This window comes from Galleria mellonella, unplaced genomic scaffold (assembly GCF_026898425.1).
Source record: "Galleria mellonella isolate WM207_F2 unplaced genomic scaffold, CSIRO_AGI_GalMel_v1 utg643, whole genome shotgun sequence".
Taxonomy (NCBI): Eukaryota; Metazoa; Arthropoda; class Insecta; order Lepidoptera; family Pyralidae; genus Galleria; species Galleria mellonella.
In genome coordinates, this window is record NW_026442135.1 from 779,946 (window position 1) to 800,696 (window position 20,751).

Genomic DNA, 20,751 nt, shown 5'->3' on the forward strand with positions numbered 1-20,751 from the left:
CAATTTTGTTTAGATATATCTTTCTGAGCTAGGTATCATCATGATCATTATATTAGTCATTGACTGTCCACTGCTAAACATAGGTCTACCTCTTAGGGGGTTTTGCCTAATAGTTTCCACGTTTGGCAAACGAGTTGGCAACTGTAATCAGGCTTTTCGTGTCCTAAGAGGAACATTGTTGCCCATCCCTTGAACATTAAGTTTCCTTGGTCACCTCTTACAACACCCATGAGAAAGAAACGAGTGGCTCATTCTATGCTGGGACCACACAGATGAATTAATATTTTCTAAACTATATTGTCCCCATGATAAAATTTGGTTCTTTTGAATTCAAATGTTTATCAAATATAAGCCAATAATCAACAATAGTTGTTTCGATTAATACGAATGTAAACAATGCCTGTGTGTCCTATACAATTGAGAAAATATAATTTATTAGCTGCTTCCCCCTATTTCACTTGCGTGAACGTATATAAAATATCCTAGGATATAAATCTATCCATATGACGAATTTTATTCAAACCCGTCCAGTAGTTTTTGCACAAAAGAGTAACAAACATCCATTCATCTTGACAAACTTTCTCATTTATAATAGTAGTAATGGGATACCCTTTATGTCTGTACTAATTTTAAGACTTTTAATATGTAATGACAATTTAAATGATATATTTAAATCACAATTTTGTTATTCACTTTTGTTATAAAATGTAAATATTTGCATGCCTACGCTTAAGGCAATTAAACAGGTGCCAAAATAGTATCACGTGGCTTTTGTAATAATTTTAAGACTGTTTAATGCAAATAAACTAATTTCATTTCATTTCAATTAAATTCCTAATAAATATTCAAACTTCTAAATGTCAAAACGAAAAAGTGGTCATAAAACTTTACATGTATAAAATATTCGTATATTGTTACCCCGTCAGATTCTATCTCGCTGTCGTCGCCGGTGGCGTGCGCTTCCCCCCGCGAGGATGTGGAGGGTCCACCGATGCCGGCCAACGTGGCGGCGCTGCCGGACGAGCACCGGTCCTACCTCCTCGGCCGGCTGCCCAGCCAACGCGCCCGGCGACGGCGGGCGATGATCGTGTACGTGTGTGCTGCTGACTCACAAGGTAACCTTCAACATTCTCTAATCTTAGGGGACTGACCAACATGCTAATGGTAGGCTAGTATCTTTCTCTTATGAAGAAGGTATTCCCAAGAGACTACAGCATGGAGTTCTTCAAATGGGTGGTAAAGAGGTTTCTTCAGGGTCGGCAACGCGCGCCTAATACTTCTGGTATTGCAGGCGTTCATAGGCTACAGTAACCACTTACCATCAGGTGGGCCGTATGCTTGTTTGCCATCTCAGTGGCATAAAAAAAATCAACCAATCGCTGTTAGGCCTGGTGATATTTTAAGAAGAACGTTACTGCCCATCCCTCAACCAGTAAATTTATTTAGTTGCCTCTTACGAAACCTACGAGAAAGGGAGAGGTGGCTCGTTCTACGTCAAGACCACACTGCATCACCATTTATGGAACAATAATCATGATGACGATGTTAAATTTGATGAGAATCTAGGATTTTGTAACTTTGTAGTACTTCTTGTATTTCCCAGATTGCTGTGCCGAAAAAGGTGCGCTTCAATGTGGTGCGGCTGCTCGGCTGAGAGTTCGCGCCCGGCGGCGTGGATGGCGCATCCACGTCGCCGACTTACATTGGCGGTCACCGCTCGAACAGCAGCGGGATCATCGGTTCCCTGTATTGTGTATTGCAGAGCTAGCTCGTGAGTACTTTTTTCTGCTAATGTATAATAATGAAATAGTAACCCCGCCTGCGCTAACGGTATACGCTGGCGGGTACCAGTGAGGAATGATGGGTGGGAATGAAAAGGCGAGTCAAGCTGGCATAATCGACAGTAGATCAGTTAGCCCATCATGATAAATATACCTGGAATTCAGCACGATGGTATCCAGAATGGACCACGTGAAGGTCGATTTGCCAGGATATATTGTTAGCTATGAAACTTGGATGATAACAGGATGGTAATTTCACCTGCGCTACCAATGTGGAGCTAGCTTGTGGGTACTTTTTTATTAGACGAAGACGAGAAGGTAACCCCGCCTGCACTATCAACGTACAGCATGATAAGTGAGTAATTACAGGTGAGGATGAACTAAGGTCAGTTCTCTCATCATGACGAATACACCAGAAATGAAGTACAGTGATTCCCAGAGGAAATCGTTCGGAGGTCAAACTGATAGGGTATATTGCTAGCATTGGGACTATTAGATCCCATTACTAACTCTCTTTCCCTTTGCTCGTGACCAGCTCAAGAAACATCTACCCAGGGCCCGTAATGCCGTCGTACAATAAGCCACATAAGACGCTGTCAATATACCTTATCAGGTCGACCTCCACGCAGTTCCCCCTGGAAACCATCGTGACTGAATTAAATCGTCATTAAATTTGTCACAATGGGCTAACTGACCTGTCTTTTCATCCTCACTAATTATCCCTCACTGGTGCTCCGCCAGTGTATACCGATAGCACAGGCGGGGTTACCATTCCATTTGTCATCCATAAAAAAAGGCCGTATCAGAATCTTTCGTGCTACAAAAGTACAACTAAAGTGGCCTTGAAAGTTCTAATATCTGAAAGAAATACTTTTTTATTTATACAACTTACAATGGCAAACAAACTGACGACCCACCTGATGGCAAGCGATAACCGTCGCCTATAGACATGAGCAGTACCATGGACATAACAGAGTAAACTGTTTCGCCCATGATACCCACCATGCGTTGCCATTCCTGAAGACTCAGGTGTTATTACTCTATACCCTGTAAATTCACTGCCATATCCCACCCTTCAAACCGAAACACAGCCATGCAAACACAACTGCTTCACGATAGAAACACGAATGAGACAGAGGCGCCCAAGCAAACGACAATTGTACAAAGTCTCCCTCTGGTAAAATACCTTCACGCGAATTCTAGTTGTAACAACTACCTGTACCTATACCTGATAGCTTTGTTAATAAGACGATAGAATATGTTTTATCCAATTTAAATTAATCTTGATGGAAATCATGCCCTGTAAACATGAAGAGCATAAAGGAAACCTCAGAATATACAGTAATCTTCATGACCATGCATTGCTTTAAATATTAATCGATAAAGTAAAAGTCATGTGTAAGGGTACCTTCAGCACCCGATTGGTTGATTGTGCTTATTCAGCAAGGGACTTGATTTAAACATAGATAATTTGCTGGAAATGGCTAATTACCACCATTCATTCGTTAATTTTCTTAAGGCTGGCATCACATTCAGCGTATCTTTGGCCACGTAATTACATTGGCTGGAGTTAAGTTACTTAATCGACCTCATAAAGTATGTTGCTATCATTTTTATTGGACCCTATTATTACCGATGTCTCTATCGCCCCCCCCCCCCCGCGCCATAATGTAGGTTATTTTTTTAAATGGATGATAATGGTATGGTAACCCCGTCTGCACTATCGGTATACACTAGCGGGGCACAAGTGCTAGATGACTGATGAGGATGAAAGCAGATCAGTTAGCCCATCCTGACGAATTCAACTAGAATTAGCCACGATGACTTCCAGGGGAAACCACGTGGAGGTCGACCTGTCAGGTATATATGTTACTATATTCTGCTAGTAATGGGGCTATTTGACCTCATTACTAATAATCCGTTTCTCCCAATATAAGTTATTTAACAGGTTGATATAAAAAGCGTTATATTACAGGTCAATCAGAACTCGGTGCTGTGGTGCCCGTACTGTTCCTGAACTCGGGACTGGGCACGCCACTGTTGCCTCACACACTGGAGTGTGCAGACTTTAAGGCCGCACTCGAAGCCGCTGAAGACGAAAATGATAAAGCACTCTTAAATAAATGGTAAATACCATCTTCGTAATCGGTAATTGAAAATTTTTGCAAAGTTTAAAAGGCAAATTGTAACCATCAAAATGTGTCTACCATCTGATGGAAGGTGGTAACCGTCGACTAGAGACTTGAACAATGCCATTTACATCATAAAATGACGAACACAGTAATGCTCCTAAGACTCCTCCTACTAAATTACTAAAATATCCATTCCAATAGAAACTAAAACAAATCTTGAGAGGTTCTTTTATCAATGTTATTATGAGCAATAGATAGATAGATCGATACTATTTATTGTTTCCTCTCCTCCTCTCTCTGATTACAGTAACAAACTTATTATAAATACAAACAATTACAGAAAAAACTTATGCACGATAGTATATTATGTATGGCACCAAAAATCTATAATAACATACTAAAATCTATAAAGGATGCACCAACTAATGTATTTAAGTAAAAATTAAAAAAAATCTTAATTGATAAATGTTATTATAATGTATGTGAATTCTTTAATGATAAAAACGAATATTTACTTATATTTATTAACATCATTGTAACATCGTTCTTTTATTCTTGCCTGACAATTATTATTTATTTAAATGTATTTAAAATTGGAATGTGATGGCGATTAATGGTATAAAATGGACTTGATGTATAATGTGAACTATCTGTGTAACCACATATTTTTGTATGCCGTACAGGCTAAATATGTCGAACGTTATTATATTGTCAACATCTACATGTATTTATACGCATGTTTTACAAATAAATAAATCTTGAATCTTGAAAAAAAAAAAAGATCACACTGAGAAAACAACGGGTGACTTTATCGCTATTCCTAAAAGCGACATAATATCGCTAAGAGCAATCTCTTCCAGCCAACCTATAGATAGAGAGGAGCAATTATAATCAGTCTCATTGGTGATACGATAAAAATTCTGGCCATTTTTAAACACGTATAGAGATGTAGTAGGTAGGCTGTTTAATTGATGTCTCGTAACATCGTAATCGTTTCTGAAGTAAGCCTTAAAATAAATTGTATTTCTTTGATTTCATTGCATTAATTCACCCCTTGGTACCCAAACCTTCTCGCTACGTAACACTATTAAGATAAGAGTATATGCAATGATTTTTTTTTATTATTAATAATCAAAATTGACTTCCCAGGTACAGTCTAGATGCAAGCACAACTCCACCGTGCTATCGGTTGGTGAGAGGGGCACCAGCGCGCTGGCGTCGCGAGATGGCCAAAACCCTCAATGTCCTGGTCAGAACGCTACCGCAAGAGGCTTGTGATGCTTACCTCACCACCGTTGTGGAGCAGGTCAGTGAGCAATACTTATTTTTAAGCTATCCGGCTCGAAGGATCATAAAACAAGGGAAAAGTTTATTTAAAACACACTATTAATGATTCTTTTTTGGTGATCAGTATTGCTATTTAGTAGTAATTTTAAATAAATAATATCTAGATCGAGACAGCAAATACAGTAATTTGTAAGAGCAATTTGATTACTTTAAAAAATAATGAACCGGAATAATGCAGCCAATCATTGAGAAACATATAATCTTTTTTCGGTTGATCGCATTTATGTATATTTATTCATATTGTTCCTGTGTTCTCTTAGGACGATGTGGTTTCATGTTGTAAAAAAAATGTTTATGTATACACTGATTTTAAACTTTAATTATTATACCTCAGGTTATGGTTATATCCGTACATATTAATGCACAAAAATCTCTTATCACAATATTCGTTAAGACTACTCTGCAAAACCGCTCAAGCCAATTGTAATAAAATTTTGCAAATGTATATTATCGGCAGTGCAGGTGAGGTTATGCTTGAAAAAAAATCCTTAACAATCTTCTCCTGGATGACGAAATATAATCTTATGGTATCGTATGCAGGAGGTGCAACACACGGTGTTGCTGAGTGTGGAAGCAGCACGACGCTGCGTGTGGGTGTGCCGCGCGGGCGCTACAGCGGACCCGCCGCCGGAAGGTGCTGATGCCTCCGCCGCCCATCACCATGAGCTGCAGCGACGGCTCAACAACCTCCAGAAAGACCTTAAGGTATGTGTCTACCAGAAATCTGATACTCTATCTTCTCAGTTAATTCCACGAGGCTAAGTGTCGTAACTACCAGGAATGCTCCTCCTAATGAATATTTTTCAAGTCTCCAGTCTTCTCATTCCGCCCTCTGCACAGCTCCACCTGAGCGAGAGGAACATAATCCGCGCCAGTATCCGTGGCCGGTCCGCGCCCGGCGGCGAGGACGAGTACACGGAGGGCGTCCGCTCGGCGCTCGGCGAGCGGCTCGACGCGCTGCTCGATACGCTCATCGCCGAGAACGAAGTGCCCGCCGGATATAATGGCATACCTACCAGGTATAACATACGAAATTTCTATAAATTTTTATAAAATTCATCTAAACTACAGGTTTTAATTTATTACAGACACCTGCTCCTCATAGCATATAATTCCTCGAGTATATAATAATGAATTTAGTGACGTGGATCTATTCTTTCAATCTAAATTGACATTTAAGAAGCTTGTTGTAAGAACTATGAATCAATGAATCAATAGGTTAATTAGGTAATTAAGTAAAATCTTAGGGTCGGTGTGATTGTATTTGCATGGTGTGAGTGTATGTGTGTGTGCTTTATTGTACTTTTCTTTTTTTGCGCAAACCAATTTTGTACTTTTATAAAAATAAGAAACCTGTTATTAGCCTTAATATTTTAAATACTAGTCTGTAAATATTAACTGTAACGCCGTTGGTTTCTAATAAATAAATACATAAATAAATAGCAGAGTTCCATATTATTTTAATTTTATCTTATCCTAAATACCTATGTGTAAATTTAAGTTGTTTGTGAGGAGACATAAATAAATAATACCATTCTTTCATGGCAGTTTATTCGACGAAATCAACGAGCATCTGTCGTTTTGTCAAAAGGCAGCGCAGTGCACGTCCAACAGGGAGATCACACTGAATGAGCTCAAAACGTGAGTTTGTTTGTCATTTTATCGTATAAAGAACACGATTCTTGTTAACGAAACTTTAAAAAAATATATATTTAGAACAAAGAAGAGTTAGCTTTATAAATGAGGACCTTTGTGGCGCAATAGTAGGCACGATGTTCTGCGTAAATGAGATCCCTTGTTGGTTCCCAGTCGGGCCAATTTTGGATATGAACTTTTCGGTATTGGCTAGGGTCTGTTCGTTGCCTGTTATCTCATAACACAAGATATCCTTTGTATACATTTTGCTAAGAAGTGGTCAAATAATGAACCCAGCAGGTATCAATTATTGAATAAATTATCAAAAAAAAAACGGGATTACCCGCAATTTTATTTTTATAACAGGAATATTAATTAACCATATTGATAAGTAGCCTATGCAATTTTAAAAATATGTAGTCCTAATAATCGTGTGGACCCGGCATAGAATAGGCTTCCCCTTCCTTTCCCGTGGATGTCGTAAGAGTCGACTATGGGAGGGCGAGGGATAGGTAGCGGCGTCCTTCCTAAAATATCTCTAAAGCCTAAGTGCGATTGCCAATCCGCCCGCCAAGCGTAGCAACTACTGACAGAACGCCCCAAGGAGAAGGCTTATGTTTAGAAGTGAACAGTTAAAGGCTGATATGATGATGATGATGATGACCATTTAAAAAAATTAAAATATTGTAAACAAATATTTTGCAAACATTTTCAATCACTAGAGGGACGAAGTCATGAACTCGACTAGTATATAAACATAACTTCTTTACTAAGAAAAAAAAATTGAGAATGTACTTATATTTCTGCTTTTCTGCCATATTTGTTTATGGCTAATTAGTGGTCGTAAAAAGTAAAATGCCATTAATCTATGTTCTAATGATTCAGCAAGAGGTTTAACAATAATTATAATTAGTTATATATATATATATATATATATATATATATATATATATATATAGTTAAAAATATAGACAATAATATAATCTATATAATGTGACAGATACATGACGGGGGATAGCAATGTGCCGCTGGCGCTAATAGGAGGCGCTGGCTGCGGTAAAGCCACACTAGTGGCACGAGCGGCCAGCCTCGCGCCCGCCTGCCAGCAGGACCTCGCGCTCATCATCAGGTCAGTGATGCAAAACCTATCCGCTACTCTATCTAGCTTATCTTGAAATTGAACACATACATATATACGTAATGTGGAGCATTTAATAATGTTTCTAAAACAATGCATATTTTTTTGCAGATTCGTGGGTTTAACCTCACAATCAAGTAGCTCGCATTTATTGCTAAAATCTATTGTGGACCAATGTCACGTTTTGCATACAGGCACCGTATACAGGGGACGTAATGTAAGTAATATATTAATATAACAAACAATATAAACTTTAAATAATATATAAACAAAAAATACAGTTATTTTGCATTATTTACTATATTATAGTAGTTGGGGGCCGAGATGTAGTCCTTGAGATACTCCAAACCTTATTATGTTATTTGCTTGATTACACTTAAATACGATTGTTTACTTTATATATTCGTTCTAAATATGCAATTATATTACACTATCTATTAGATATATTAGTAAATTAATGTTATTTTTTAACACAAATAAACCTAAATGACTTGTTTAAACGCTTTATTCAAATCAATGATAAATTATGTATCCACGCACATGTATTAAATTAAAAAGTTTCTGTAGTAGACTGATTAATGAATATAATAAGTAATGAAGCCACATTATCTAATTTTCAGGATGTACCATCTCTGTCAGCTACGCTGACGCGTTTATTATCAGCTTTGGGGCGCGCACGACCAGTTCTATTAGCGGTGGTTGGAGCGGATGCGTTGAGAGGCGCACGCTGGCTACCTTCGCGGCTACCTGATAATGTCAAAATGATTGTCACTGTTACTGAAGGTTTGTATGCGAAACTAGAACTAGGCGAGTCAAGCCCTTTATTCATTGAAACAAAAAACAAATTATGTTTCAATCAAAATACACCTACATAAATGTATAGAAAAAATTATTGCCTAATTTTAAAAATAATTGTATGAAAGTTCTTTTAAAAGAAATAATTGTATGCTCTTCAACATTTTTCAGTGGTTTTATTTATTCTTTTTTATTCTTTACTACAAATTGCTTCAGACTGAATAAAATTTCAGGTTTAATTTTCTATTTTATAACAAAGAATTATTTTTATATTGGATCAGCTTTTTGGTATTTATAACATCAAATTGTCAATCTAGTTTCTCAAAATCAGCATCTATATTCTACATGATTTTATTTATATTATCATTCTCACACATTTTAGAAACCGACGAACCATCTAGTTCTGCAATCATGGCAGTGCTCTCGTCTGAAGATGGACCAAAAGTAGTGCGAGCTCCTCCGGTAGGACCCGAAGAGGCCAAAGCAGTTCTTACTGCTTGTGCCGCTACTTACAGCAAGACGGGAGCAGCATCGCCACCTGAAGCTGCAGTGAAAGCTGTACAAAAATGTACCCTACCACTTTACGCCAAGGCAAGTACTTTAAGTAGTAAATGAAATTGGTTCAGAATACTTGGAACCAAACATTATCGTCGGATTTCTATGAGACTACATATGAACAAATGTTATTATTTATAATATTATTTTATATTTGATTTATGGAAATAAATTCAACATAATCAAACTGGGTTTTTTTAATATCAAAGAAAATATTTTACTCGCTTCAAATTTTAATTTACACAACACTATTTCCAATTACCTTTCTTTTTCACAAAAAACACCAATCTATTTTATCGTTATAGTTATGGTAAAATATAATGCAAGTTCAATAAATATTTCCATTAATAATTCTCAATTCCAGATCTTAGCTTGGCAAATATCACTCTCGGCCGAGACCTTCACTGAGCAGTCTGAACCTGAAACAGCACCTGAACTAGTCATCTGTGAGGACCTGGAAGGTCAACTGACCCAAATCCTAATAACGACAGAAGCGGCACTTGGAGCTGAGAGAGTGAAGAACTGTTTAGCCTTACTGACAGCATCACGGAGAGGACTAGATGACACGGAAATATTAGATATGTTAGCACATGATGAACTATTTAGAAGCGAAGAAACATATTGTAAGTTTGTTAAATAACTATTTTAATAAAGTTCTTGTTATTTTCATTCAATTTTTAGTGTAATATAACATCTTAAAATTAAACGAAGAAAAATTTAAAAGGAATAAAGAAGCGAAGATAGGAAATTATGTATGTGTATTGTATCATGCACATGTATTTTTAGGGGTATTCTATTGAAAATAAGTATGTAGATGTATGGAAATAATGCATCAGATTTGTATTTCTTAATACTAAAACTAAGACTCTTGCACCTTTTCGAAAATATTATGCTGCATCAACTTTCTAATCTTTTGGTAACATTGGCATATAAAAAGTTCTACTTAAAATACACAGTAGGTGCGTTATATAAGACAATATATAAAAAAATATATCTAGATCAAGGCACGAGCCACGTCACCGTTGCAAATGCTCCGTGGTTTTCACACACAAATGTATTAACCGTGTTTTACCGCGGAAGCCGCTGCGCATACAGCGGTGTGTGAAAACCGCACCGTTTGTACACGGCGGCGCGGCGCTCGTGCGTATCGTTTAAACTAACACGTGTGGTGACCGGCGGCGGGCGGCGCAGTGCCGTGGGCGCCGGCGTCGCTGTTCTGGCCGCAGCTGGCGGCGCTGCTGGCGCCCTGGCTGCGCTGGGGGGCCGGCGGCGCCGCGCGCTGGCGCGACCAGGCGCTCGCGCAGCACGCGCGCGACCGCTACCTCGCCGACTGCGAGCCGCGCGTGCGCCGCGCCCTGCTGCACTACTACGAGGTACGGCCGCTCGCACTACTGCTAGCGTAGCTCCCACTGGCCGACCGGCCGCCCGCGCAGCACGCGCGCGACCGCTACCTCGCCGACTGCGAGCCGCGCGTGCGCCGCGCCCTGCTGCACTACTACGAGGTACGGCCGCTCGCACTACTGCTAGCGTAGCTCCCACTGGCCGACCGGCCGCCCGCGCAGCACGCGCGCGACCGCTACCTCGCCGACTGCGAGCCGCGCGTGCGCCGCGCCCTGCTGCACTACTACGAGGTACGGCCGCTCGCACTACTGCTAGCGTAGCTCCCACTGGCCGACCGGCCGCCCGCGCAGCACGCGCGCGACCGCTACCTCGCCGACTGCGAGCCGCGCGTGCGCCGCGCCCTGCTGCACTACTACGAGGTACGGCCGCTCGCACTACTGCTAGCGTAGCTCCCACTGGCCGACCGGCCGCCCGCGCAGCACGCGCGCGACCGCTACCTCGCCGACTGCGAGCCGCGCGTGCGCCGCGCCCTGCTGCACTACTACGAGGTACGGCCGCTCGCACTACTGCTAGCGTAGCTCCCACTGGCCGACCGGCCGCCCGCGCAGCACGCGCGCGACCGCTACCTCGCCGACTGCGAGCCGCGCGTGCGCCGCGCCCTGCTGCACTACTACGAGGTACGGCCGCTCGCACTACTGCTAGCGTAGCTCCCACTGGCCGACCGGCCGCCCGCGCAGCACGCGCGCGACCGCTACCTCGCCGACTGCGAGCCGCGCGTGCGCCGCGCCCTGCTGCACTACTACGAGGTACGGCCGCTCGCACTACTGCTAGCGTAGCTCCCACTGGCCGACCGGCCGCCCGCGCAGCACGCGCGCGACCGCTACCTCGCCGACTGCGAGCCGCGCGTGCGCCGCGCCCTGCTGCACTACTACGAGGTACGGCCGCTCGCACTACTGCTAGCGTAGCTCCCACTGGCCGACCGGCCACCCGCGCAGCACGCGCGCGACCGCTACCTCGCCGACTGCGAGCCGCGCGTGCGCCGCGCCCTGCTGCACTACTACGAGGTACGGCCGCTCGCACTACTGCTAGCGTAGCTCCCACTGGCCGACCGGCCGCCCGCGCAGCACGCGCGCGACCGCTACCTCGCCGACTGCGAGCCGCGCGTGCGCCGCGCCCTGCTGCACTACTACGAGGTACGGCCGCTCGCACTACTGCTAGCGTAGCTCCCACTGGCCGACCGGCCGCCCGCGCAGCACGCGCGCGACCGCTACCTCGCCGACTGCGAGCCGCGCGTGCGCCGCGCCCTGCTGCACTACTACGAGGTACGGCCGCTCGCACTACTGCTAGCGTAGCTCCCACTGGCCGACCGGCCGCCCGCGCAGCACGCGCGCGACCGCTACCTCGCCGACTGCGAGCCGCGCGTGCGCCGCGCCCTGCTGCACTACTACGAGGTACGGCCGCTCGCACTACTGCTAGCGTAGCTCCCACTGGCCGACCGGCCGCCCGCGCAGCACGCGCGCGACCGCTACCTCGCCGACTGCGAGCCGCGCGTGCGCCGCGCCCTGCTGCACTACTACGAGGTACGGCCGCTCGCACTACTGCTAGCGTAGCTCCCACTGGCCGACCGGCCGCCCGCGCAGCACGCGCGCGACCGCTACCTCGCCGACTGCGAGCCGCGCGTGCGCCGCGCCCTGCTGCACTACTACGAGGTACGGCCGCTCGCACTACTGCTAGCGTAGCTCCCACTGGCCGACCGGCCGCCCGCGCAGCACGCGCGCGACCGCTACCTCGCCGACTGCGAGCCGCGCGTGCGCCGCGCCCTGCTGCACTACTACGAGGTACGGCCGCTCGCACTACTGCTAGCGTAGCTCCCACTGGCCGACCGGCCGCCCGCGCAGCACGCGCGCGACCGCTACCTCGCCGACTGCGAACATCTACGCAGATTCTTATTTATTAAACTCAAAATCGATTTTATAATATTTCTGAAAATTCAAATTATAAGATGTATAATTACAATATAAGGTTTATCGTTTCAGGGTGTGTGGTATAAAGAAAATGATCCTAAAATGGCGGGACGTCTGATATCGCAGGAGAACAAATTTTCTGAAGAATGGTACGTGTTATTTATTTATTTATTTATTTATTAGAAAATTACTCACCACACTTACAGTTTCCCAAAATGTGCAGTGAGCCATAGTTTTATTTTACAAACTTACAAATTTTGTACAACATTTTAAAAATATATTTATTTTGTAATTAAATATGTCAATATCTGGCTGCTGAGCAATCAGAGAATTGAGCAGAGAAATAACTTGATAAGTGGGAGCAAACTGAGCAGTACAAGTGCGAACCGGCGGTGCCGATAGTAGTCGATAAGCACGCAATCGCATCCAGCGTTGAGGTGCGTACAAAGAACAACGGCTAAGAGTTGCAGGATTGTCTATTCCGCCGTTGAGCAACCGATAATAGTACATCATCAAATTGCACTTTCGCCTTACCTCGAGCGTTATATTATATTTTATACATACGTACTAGCACAATTAAGTCTTAAGAACAATAAAAAAAATTACGCGTCACTTCTATCCTTATACGTAAGGACGGTGGATCACTCGCACACAGTTCTCATTTCTATTTTCATTTAGTACCCAAATTATTCTTTAATTTCAGTTACAACACTCGGAAACTAGACGAGATACCCTATCAACACTATCACCTGTACAAGGACGAACCAGAAACATTCGCCAACCAGCCTTACTTCACGGACTTATCTTACGTATACGACAAATTAGCCGCCACAGACTGCAGCCACTTCCTCGAAGATCTGGACTTAGTCCACATAGACCCTCAACCGGAACATATACAGTTACTCAAAGAGGTGTTCGAAGTACACTCGTACGCTTTGGACTACGACCATAGACAATTTTACGGTCTTCTGCGAACGACGATGGAGAAACGACAAAGAGAAGGGATACCAATCAAAAGTGAGATCGTTCAGAACTGGTCCAAAGAGATATGGGAGCCACCAGTGCCAACATTCTATCCCGCAAACGAGGGCTTCTACAAAATCGTCGAGAATAAAGAAAAAAGAGACTTGTCTATGGTGGAAGGGTTTGATAGTAAGACGTACGATCTGATTGTACGATTCGACACGAGAGGGAAGTTTGTGGCGACGATTTCCACGGAGCGAGAGGAGATATGCGTTTGGGATGTCACCAAGTACGTATTATATTGGATTCTCATACCATGTCCTTCTAAATAAGTAGCAAACAAATCTACCCAAATAATTCATTAGCTCTAGTAACTGCTACCAGATACAGTAAGATGGTAGTGTCCGGTGTCCTGTTCTTTAACATTTGAGCACTAATCAACATTATAGATTCCTTTGTCATTTGTCTAAAGCGGTGTTTCCCAACGTGGGACCCAAGCCCCACAGGGGAGCAAATTGATAGTCAAAGGGGGGGGGGGCAATTAAAAAATGGACTCGAAGCTATTTTAACCCTCTTGCTCCGAGCCATTTAAATGCAATGCTACGAGAAGATATCGGTGACAAATTTAATAAAAAAAGTAAATAAAAAAAAAATGCTGTAAATATTTATTAGGTATAATTTCGTTTGACGTTACCAAAATATCAACTAGGCAATTAGAGTCGTCAAGTAAACTTTGTCGGAAAAAATTATGTATGGGGGCATAAAAATTTTAGGAATGTTCAAGTGGGGTATGGCACAAAAAAGGTTGGGAAACACTGGTCTAAAGGGACTGGTTAAACTATATAGTGTGTGTGTTTTTTTTTAATGGATGATAATGGAATGGTAGCCCCGCCTGCGCTATTGGTATACGCTGGCGGGGCACCAGTGAGGGATGATAGATGAGGGTGAAGCAGGTCAGTTAGCCCATCGTGACAAATTCAACAATAAACCAATCACGATGGTTTCCAGGGGGAACCGCGAGGAGATCCACCTGATAGGGTTTATTGCTAGCAATGGGGTTGCTAATCCCCATTACTAACAATCCCTTCCCCCCACACATAGTTTGTGTTGTAGCACTTAAGGTTCAAAAATGATTTTGCTTGATCTGTTTTAGAAAATCAAATGACACGTTTTCTTACTACATTGCTTTATTGTGAACTGAAGTAACAGTACCTTTTTACTAATGCTTATATTATAAAACATTAGGTGACGGCGTGTAGTGTGTTTGTGTGCGTTAAGTATGTGTGTATGGTATATCTGTATGGGTTGGTGTGTGTACTGCATGTTAAGATTACATAATTATATGCCTTTATGTATCTTTATGAACAATATACCATAATTAGCTAACAACAGTCTGTTTCGCTAAAATAACTATTCTTTATAGACTACGAAACGACAAATAAATACAGTTGAATAATTGCCTTCAAAGATTTTTTTTGTATACAACTTAGAATGGCAAACAAGCTGACGGCCCACCTGATGGAAAGTGGTCATCGTCTATAGACATGAGCAGTGCCATGGACATAACAGAGTATACTGTTTCGCCCATGATACCCCCCATGCGTTGCCATTACTGAGGACTCAGGTGTTATTCCTCTGTACCCAGTAAATTCACGCTATATCCCACCCTTCAAACCGAAACACAGCCATGCAAACACAACTGCTTCACGGTTGAAACACGAATGGGACAGAGGTACCCAAGCAATCGACTTTTGTACAAAGTCTCCCTCTGGTAGACTTTGTACAAAAGTCTAGATCTTCGAAAAAGGGGTTAAGAGATTTCTTCAGGGTCGGCAACGCGCGCGCAATGCCCCTGCTATTGCAGGCTACGGTAACCGCTTACTATCAAGTGGGCCGTATGCTTGTTTTCCACCTCATTGGTATAAAAACAAATTGCATTTTTCAGGTGCCAACTAGTGAGGAAGCTGGTGGGTGTGACGCATCCTATAAATCTCGTCCCCATAGACGAGTACAGATGTGTGGTGCTATGCCGCAGGGAATTAAGGGTGTACGATTTAGATCAGGTATTATATATTTATTATAATTTATATTTATAAATAACCGTTATTTATTTTAATTAGTCTATTGTCTAAAACAAGTAATGGGTCTAAATCATTTATGATTCGTGCATTAATTCCAAAACCAACGACGACACCCACGGGAAAGGAAGGGATGGCGTATTCTATGCCGGGACCACACGATATATGAACTTTATTTATTATTTCTTTTAAAGAGCATTCGCTAACGAGCGAATCGTAACGAATTAATAATTAACGAAGTAAATAATTATGATTAGAGACAAGTGTGGACTGAAAGACGATGTAGTAACAAAAATCGAAAAAGGAATGTTGCGTTGGTTCGGCCATTTGGAGAGAATGGATGAAAGAAGAATTACGAAAGAGATTTATCGAGCAAGAATGAATGGAGATGTCGATAGGGGCCGCCCTAGACGGACGTATGTCGACCAAATAGGCGACGTGCTGAAGAAGGGCCAAATTAAAAGTACCCGTAACCGGCGAGCGTGTATGAAAAGATTGATGAATGTGGAAGAAGCGAAAGAAGTTTGTTTGATTTGAAGCATTTGGCGTTCCATTGTTTCTGCCTACCCTAATGGGAGACAGGCGTGACAGATATGTATGTAAGTATGTAAATAATTTAACAACTTGTTACAGGGCAAATTCTTAGTTGCATTAAAAGGAGTTATGAACCAAAAGATGCCATACTACGGACTGCACGACAGCAAACACCTCGTCGCGCTCTCTAGAAATAGGATGTATGTCAACTTAATGAATATTGAAAGCGGTAAGCTAATTAAGTTTGTGTATATTTTCATTCATATCACACACAACTATTTTAGCTCTCTTGTGTTATGAATATAGATTTATTTATTTATTTATTTATTTAATACTTTATTGTACACATTAGTTATAAAAATATGACAGAGGTAAACAAATGTACAAAGGCGAGCTTAACTCTGATAGAGTTTTCTTCCAGCAAACCCAAAGTGGATTTAAGTAGTTAAGGTCACGTCACTAATGGAACGGCGCATCACTAGTGTCGCGTCCTCTCTCAATATTATAGATTTTAGATTTAGATTTCTTTACATTGTTTTTTACAGATATTGATCTATTAGGTGAAGCACAAATGTTCGCCTTATATTCTAAAGCATGCAAAATTATTATTGGGTACAAGATATATCACATTTAATACATACATATAAGTGCTAATATACCTATATATGTCGTCATCATTGTACTAATGTCGGCCTCTATCATTAAACCAATAAGTAATAAACAAGTCTTTGTCATTTATTATCAAGCCAATACATCTTGTATTGTAAATACTAAACAGACAGAGATACTAGACAGACAAACGTAAATTAGAAGTTTGATATAGATCTTTTGTTTTATACAACTTAGAATAGCAAACAAGCTGACGGCCCACCTGATGGAAAGTGATAACCGTCGCCTATAGACATGAGCAGTACCATAAACATAACAGAGTACACTGTTTCGCCCATGATACCCCCCATGCGTTGCCATTCCTGAGGACTCAGGTGTTATTCCTCTGTACCCTGTAAATTCACGCCATATCCCATCCTTCAAACCGAAACACAGCCATGCAAACACAACTGCTTCACGGTTGTAACACGAATGGAACAGAGGTGGCCAAGCAATCGACTTTTGTACAAAGTCTCCCTCTGGTAAAGCTGTCTTCTGTTTTTCCAGGCGATTGCGTTACGACATTCAAAGCTGGAGAAGATAGATTTCTCAATTCTTTATTGGTGTCGGGCGATGGAAGGTATATCTTTATTAATTATCTAGACTGTAATTCAATTTTCATTAACTATATGTGGTAGCTGCTTATTTTTTTTTTTTTTTATATGTGAAAATGGTATTGTAACCCGCCTGCGCCAACGGGATACGCTGGCGGAGCACCAGTGAAGGGTGATAGATGAGAATGAAAACAGGCCAGTTAGCCCATCATGATGAATTCATCAGGAATTAACCATGATAGTTTCCAGGGGGAACCGTGAGGAGGTCGACCTGGTTGGGTATATTGCTAGCAATGGGATTCTCAGTCTCCATTACTAACAATCCCTTTCCCCCCAGTAGCTTCTTATTAGCTTAATGTTGTCATGTATAGTTAATTATTAAGTTATTACAACTGCAAGGTTTGTTAAAAAATTAAAAAATAACCTTGGCTTATTATGTTTAGAATCCTTGTATGCGGTGACGAGACCCAGAAACCTTTTCCACTGCTGGTTTGGTCACTGGCGTCGCGCAAGCTGCTCTACGACCTGCGGATACCGCATCACGACTTCATCACCTCCAAGGCTGCCATCACTTACGAAGGTACTTACATTTTCGATTATATACTGGCTTTTGACCGTGACTTCATTTTCTTCGTTGCATTATTTACCAGGACCATAGATAAGGATAGCCATATTGAAGACATAGGAAGGAATGAGATGAGGGAACCAGAGGGAGACTTTGTACAAAAGTCGATTGCTTGGGTGCCTCTGTACCATTCGTGTTTCTACCGTGAAGCAGTTGTGTTTGCATGGCTGTGTTTCGGTTTGAACGGTGGGATAAGGCGTGAATTTACTGGGTACAGAGGAATAACACCTGAGTCCTCAGGAATGGCAACGCATCATAGGCGAAACAGTATACTCTGTTATGTCCATGGTACTGCTCATGTCTATAGGCGACGGTTACCACTTTACATCAGGTGGGCCGTCAGCTTGTTTGCCATTCTATGTTGTATAAAAAAAAATTATAAATCATAGTGATTTGATAATCACAAGTACTTATTTTTACCCAGTATCAAATTTTGCCCCATGTTCAATTTTGATTATTTAATTTTGCTCTATGTCTATTTTTGCTCCAAGGCGACAACATACACACTTGTGTCATATTATGAAACCCCCCAGGTTCCTATGTGTGCGTGGTGTCCAGAGAACTAGACGAGCCCAGTCCAAACTTCATCGTGGTGTACGACTTGCAATCGGGAACGTTATTCAAGAAGTGGAAGCCGGGGTGCGACACTGTGGCGCTCGCAATCAGCTCGGTGGATGGGTGCGTGGTGTCAGGTCTGGCTGACACTAGAATACTCGTCTGGGACCTGGTCACTGGTGAGTTTGAAATGAAGGAATAGAAAATAACGTTCTCGGGTTTAGTAATAATGTATAGCCAAATAATTACAACGAGTTTGTGTGTAAATGAACGTGTTTTTTAATAGTAGAGAGATATTACTTCTCTTTACTCAACTTTTCTCTCGTATCACATACTCTAGAGCAGGTATGGCCAACCAGTTTATCGCAATCTACCTGCTGATGATGAATTGTATTACCATTCTCATTTTTGTATATAATATATCTTTTGTTTTCATTTAAGAGTTTCCTCTTGTCGGTGCAACTAATCCATGCATCTTCCTCCAGCCAGCTCTATCCCAGGCCATATCCTTTATCTCCCTATACGACATGACGCCTAGTGTTTCCTTTATCTGTCCCATGTAGTTATTGCTCCATTTTATATATGTGTAAATATAATTGTTATTTATATATATATATATACTTGTATATATATGTAAATTTTAGTATGTATATTACTAGTACCGCATTCGAGTATTCTACCATTTTCCTAAGGATGACTGGGAGAGAATTCTTTTCGCATTAAGTCTGCCTTGTACACGTATATGTACTATTAAATAAATAAATTTGTCAGGCAACTGTCGGCTGACGCTGCGCGGGCACGTGGCGGCGCCGTCGCTGCTGCGGCTGGCCAAGTCGGGCGGCGTGCTCATGTCTGCCGACCACTCCTGTCGGGACCTCTCCGTCCGCCTCTGGGACCTCCACGCAGGTTGCTATACATCCTACTAGATATCTCATACAATACCTTTAAAGGATTTTTCAATACACCTCCACTTTTGTTCATAATATCTAATCGCAGCGATTTAACATAAGTTACAATAAAACTGCCAGTCTACCATGAAATGAAATTCCGAAATTTCGGACACAATTTCGTGTTTTTGTTTATACCAAAATCGGACCAATAAATGGAGTGTAACATTTCGTTCGTCATACATCCTATCATAAAAGTCCAAAGGAACAATATTTTAACATATTTAATATTTCCAAACAGCATGTATTATGTAATTTTAACATCAAATTTCTGTTTCGTTTGACTCCGAAATTTCGGAAAACATTTCATGGTAGGCCCTCTGGTCCTTTCTCAACATTAGCTAGCAAGACTTTAATGAAATAAGTTCGCCGAAATTAATTATATACATACATACAATCTTGTGAAAAATAACATACTTACAGATAAAACGTTGTTGATTAATAGGTTGTTTATTTAACAATAGACTTATAGACCTATAAATTTTGAGTTTATTTTGAGAAATATATGAATATTTGAGGCCTATAAAATTAAAGACAGCTAAATCTAAGTCTGTCAAATGTTCAGGAAACTACATAGACGATATTCTATATTTTAAACCAGATTGAAAAAATTAAAATATTTTTTCAATCTGGTTTAAAATATATACTCCCTCCCTATAAACTCCCTCTATATTTGAGTACAAAGTGAAAATAAAATTGATTTTATGGCATTTAGCTGCCTTTGATTGTATAGGCCTCATTAAACATTTATATTTTCTACCGCGATTCTTGTACATTGAGACGATAAAACGTTTAATTTAGCGAAGACACTATGCAATAGATTGGTTGTTCTATTAACAGGTCCCTCATTCTGCGTTTAATCCATTCCCCGTATGATATGTTTCATCAGCATCGTCCATGTTTTCCCTTATTACTTTCGAAGCTCCAATTCGACTATGCACGTGTAAAATGGTTGACAGAACGCAAACCAATGTAACGATACATAACCCGACGTGATTCATGTATATTGAAACGGTTTTACTGAATAGTTTTAGCTCACGTTAAAATAAAGCATATTTATTTTATACCCAACTAGCGGCCCGTCCCGGCTTCGCACGGGTAGACTTTTTTACAACATTTTATAAAGTGGTTATTGTGACATAACGATAATAGTTGGACA

At 41.7% G+C, this 20,751-nt stretch overlaps 1 protein-coding gene across 3 annotated transcripts in view; it reads left to right on the top strand.

The window, feature by feature from the left end:
* LOC113511207 (NACHT and WD repeat domain-containing protein 2) overlaps window positions 1-20,751 on the top strand; it is a 67,116-nt gene that overhangs the window by 40,340 nt on the left and 6,025 nt on the right. For all 3 annotated transcript variants that reach the window (XM_026894825.3, XM_031912060.2, XM_031912061.2), the window contains 21 exons: window positions 927-1,115; window positions 1,604-1,771; window positions 3,757-3,907; window positions 5,063-5,219; window positions 5,801-5,965; window positions 6,101-6,279; window positions 6,809-6,901; window positions 7,896-8,024; window positions 8,145-8,250; window positions 8,654-8,816; window positions 9,211-9,419; window positions 9,748-10,006; window positions 10,575-10,756; window positions 12,761-12,837; window positions 13,392-13,940; window positions 15,597-15,714; window positions 16,363-16,492; window positions 17,419-17,491; window positions 17,909-18,045; window positions 18,624-18,824; window positions 19,417-19,551. In XM_026894825.3, coding sequence (XP_026750626.1) covers window positions 927-1,115; window positions 1,604-1,771; window positions 3,757-3,907; window positions 5,063-5,219; window positions 5,801-5,965; window positions 6,101-6,279; window positions 6,809-6,901; window positions 7,896-8,024; window positions 8,145-8,250; window positions 8,654-8,816; window positions 9,211-9,419; window positions 9,748-10,006; window positions 10,575-10,756; window positions 12,761-12,837; window positions 13,392-13,940; window positions 15,597-15,714; window positions 16,363-16,492; window positions 17,419-17,491; window positions 17,909-18,045; window positions 18,624-18,824; window positions 19,417-19,551 — 3,570 coding nt within the window. The remainder of the gene's footprint in view (window positions 1-926; window positions 1,116-1,603; window positions 1,772-3,756; window positions 3,908-5,062; window positions 5,220-5,800; window positions 5,966-6,100; window positions 6,280-6,808; window positions 6,902-7,895; window positions 8,025-8,144; window positions 8,251-8,653; window positions 8,817-9,210; window positions 9,420-9,747; window positions 10,007-10,574; window positions 10,757-12,760; window positions 12,838-13,391; window positions 13,941-15,596; window positions 15,715-16,362; window positions 16,493-17,418; window positions 17,492-17,908; window positions 18,046-18,623; window positions 18,825-19,416; window positions 19,552-20,751) is intronic.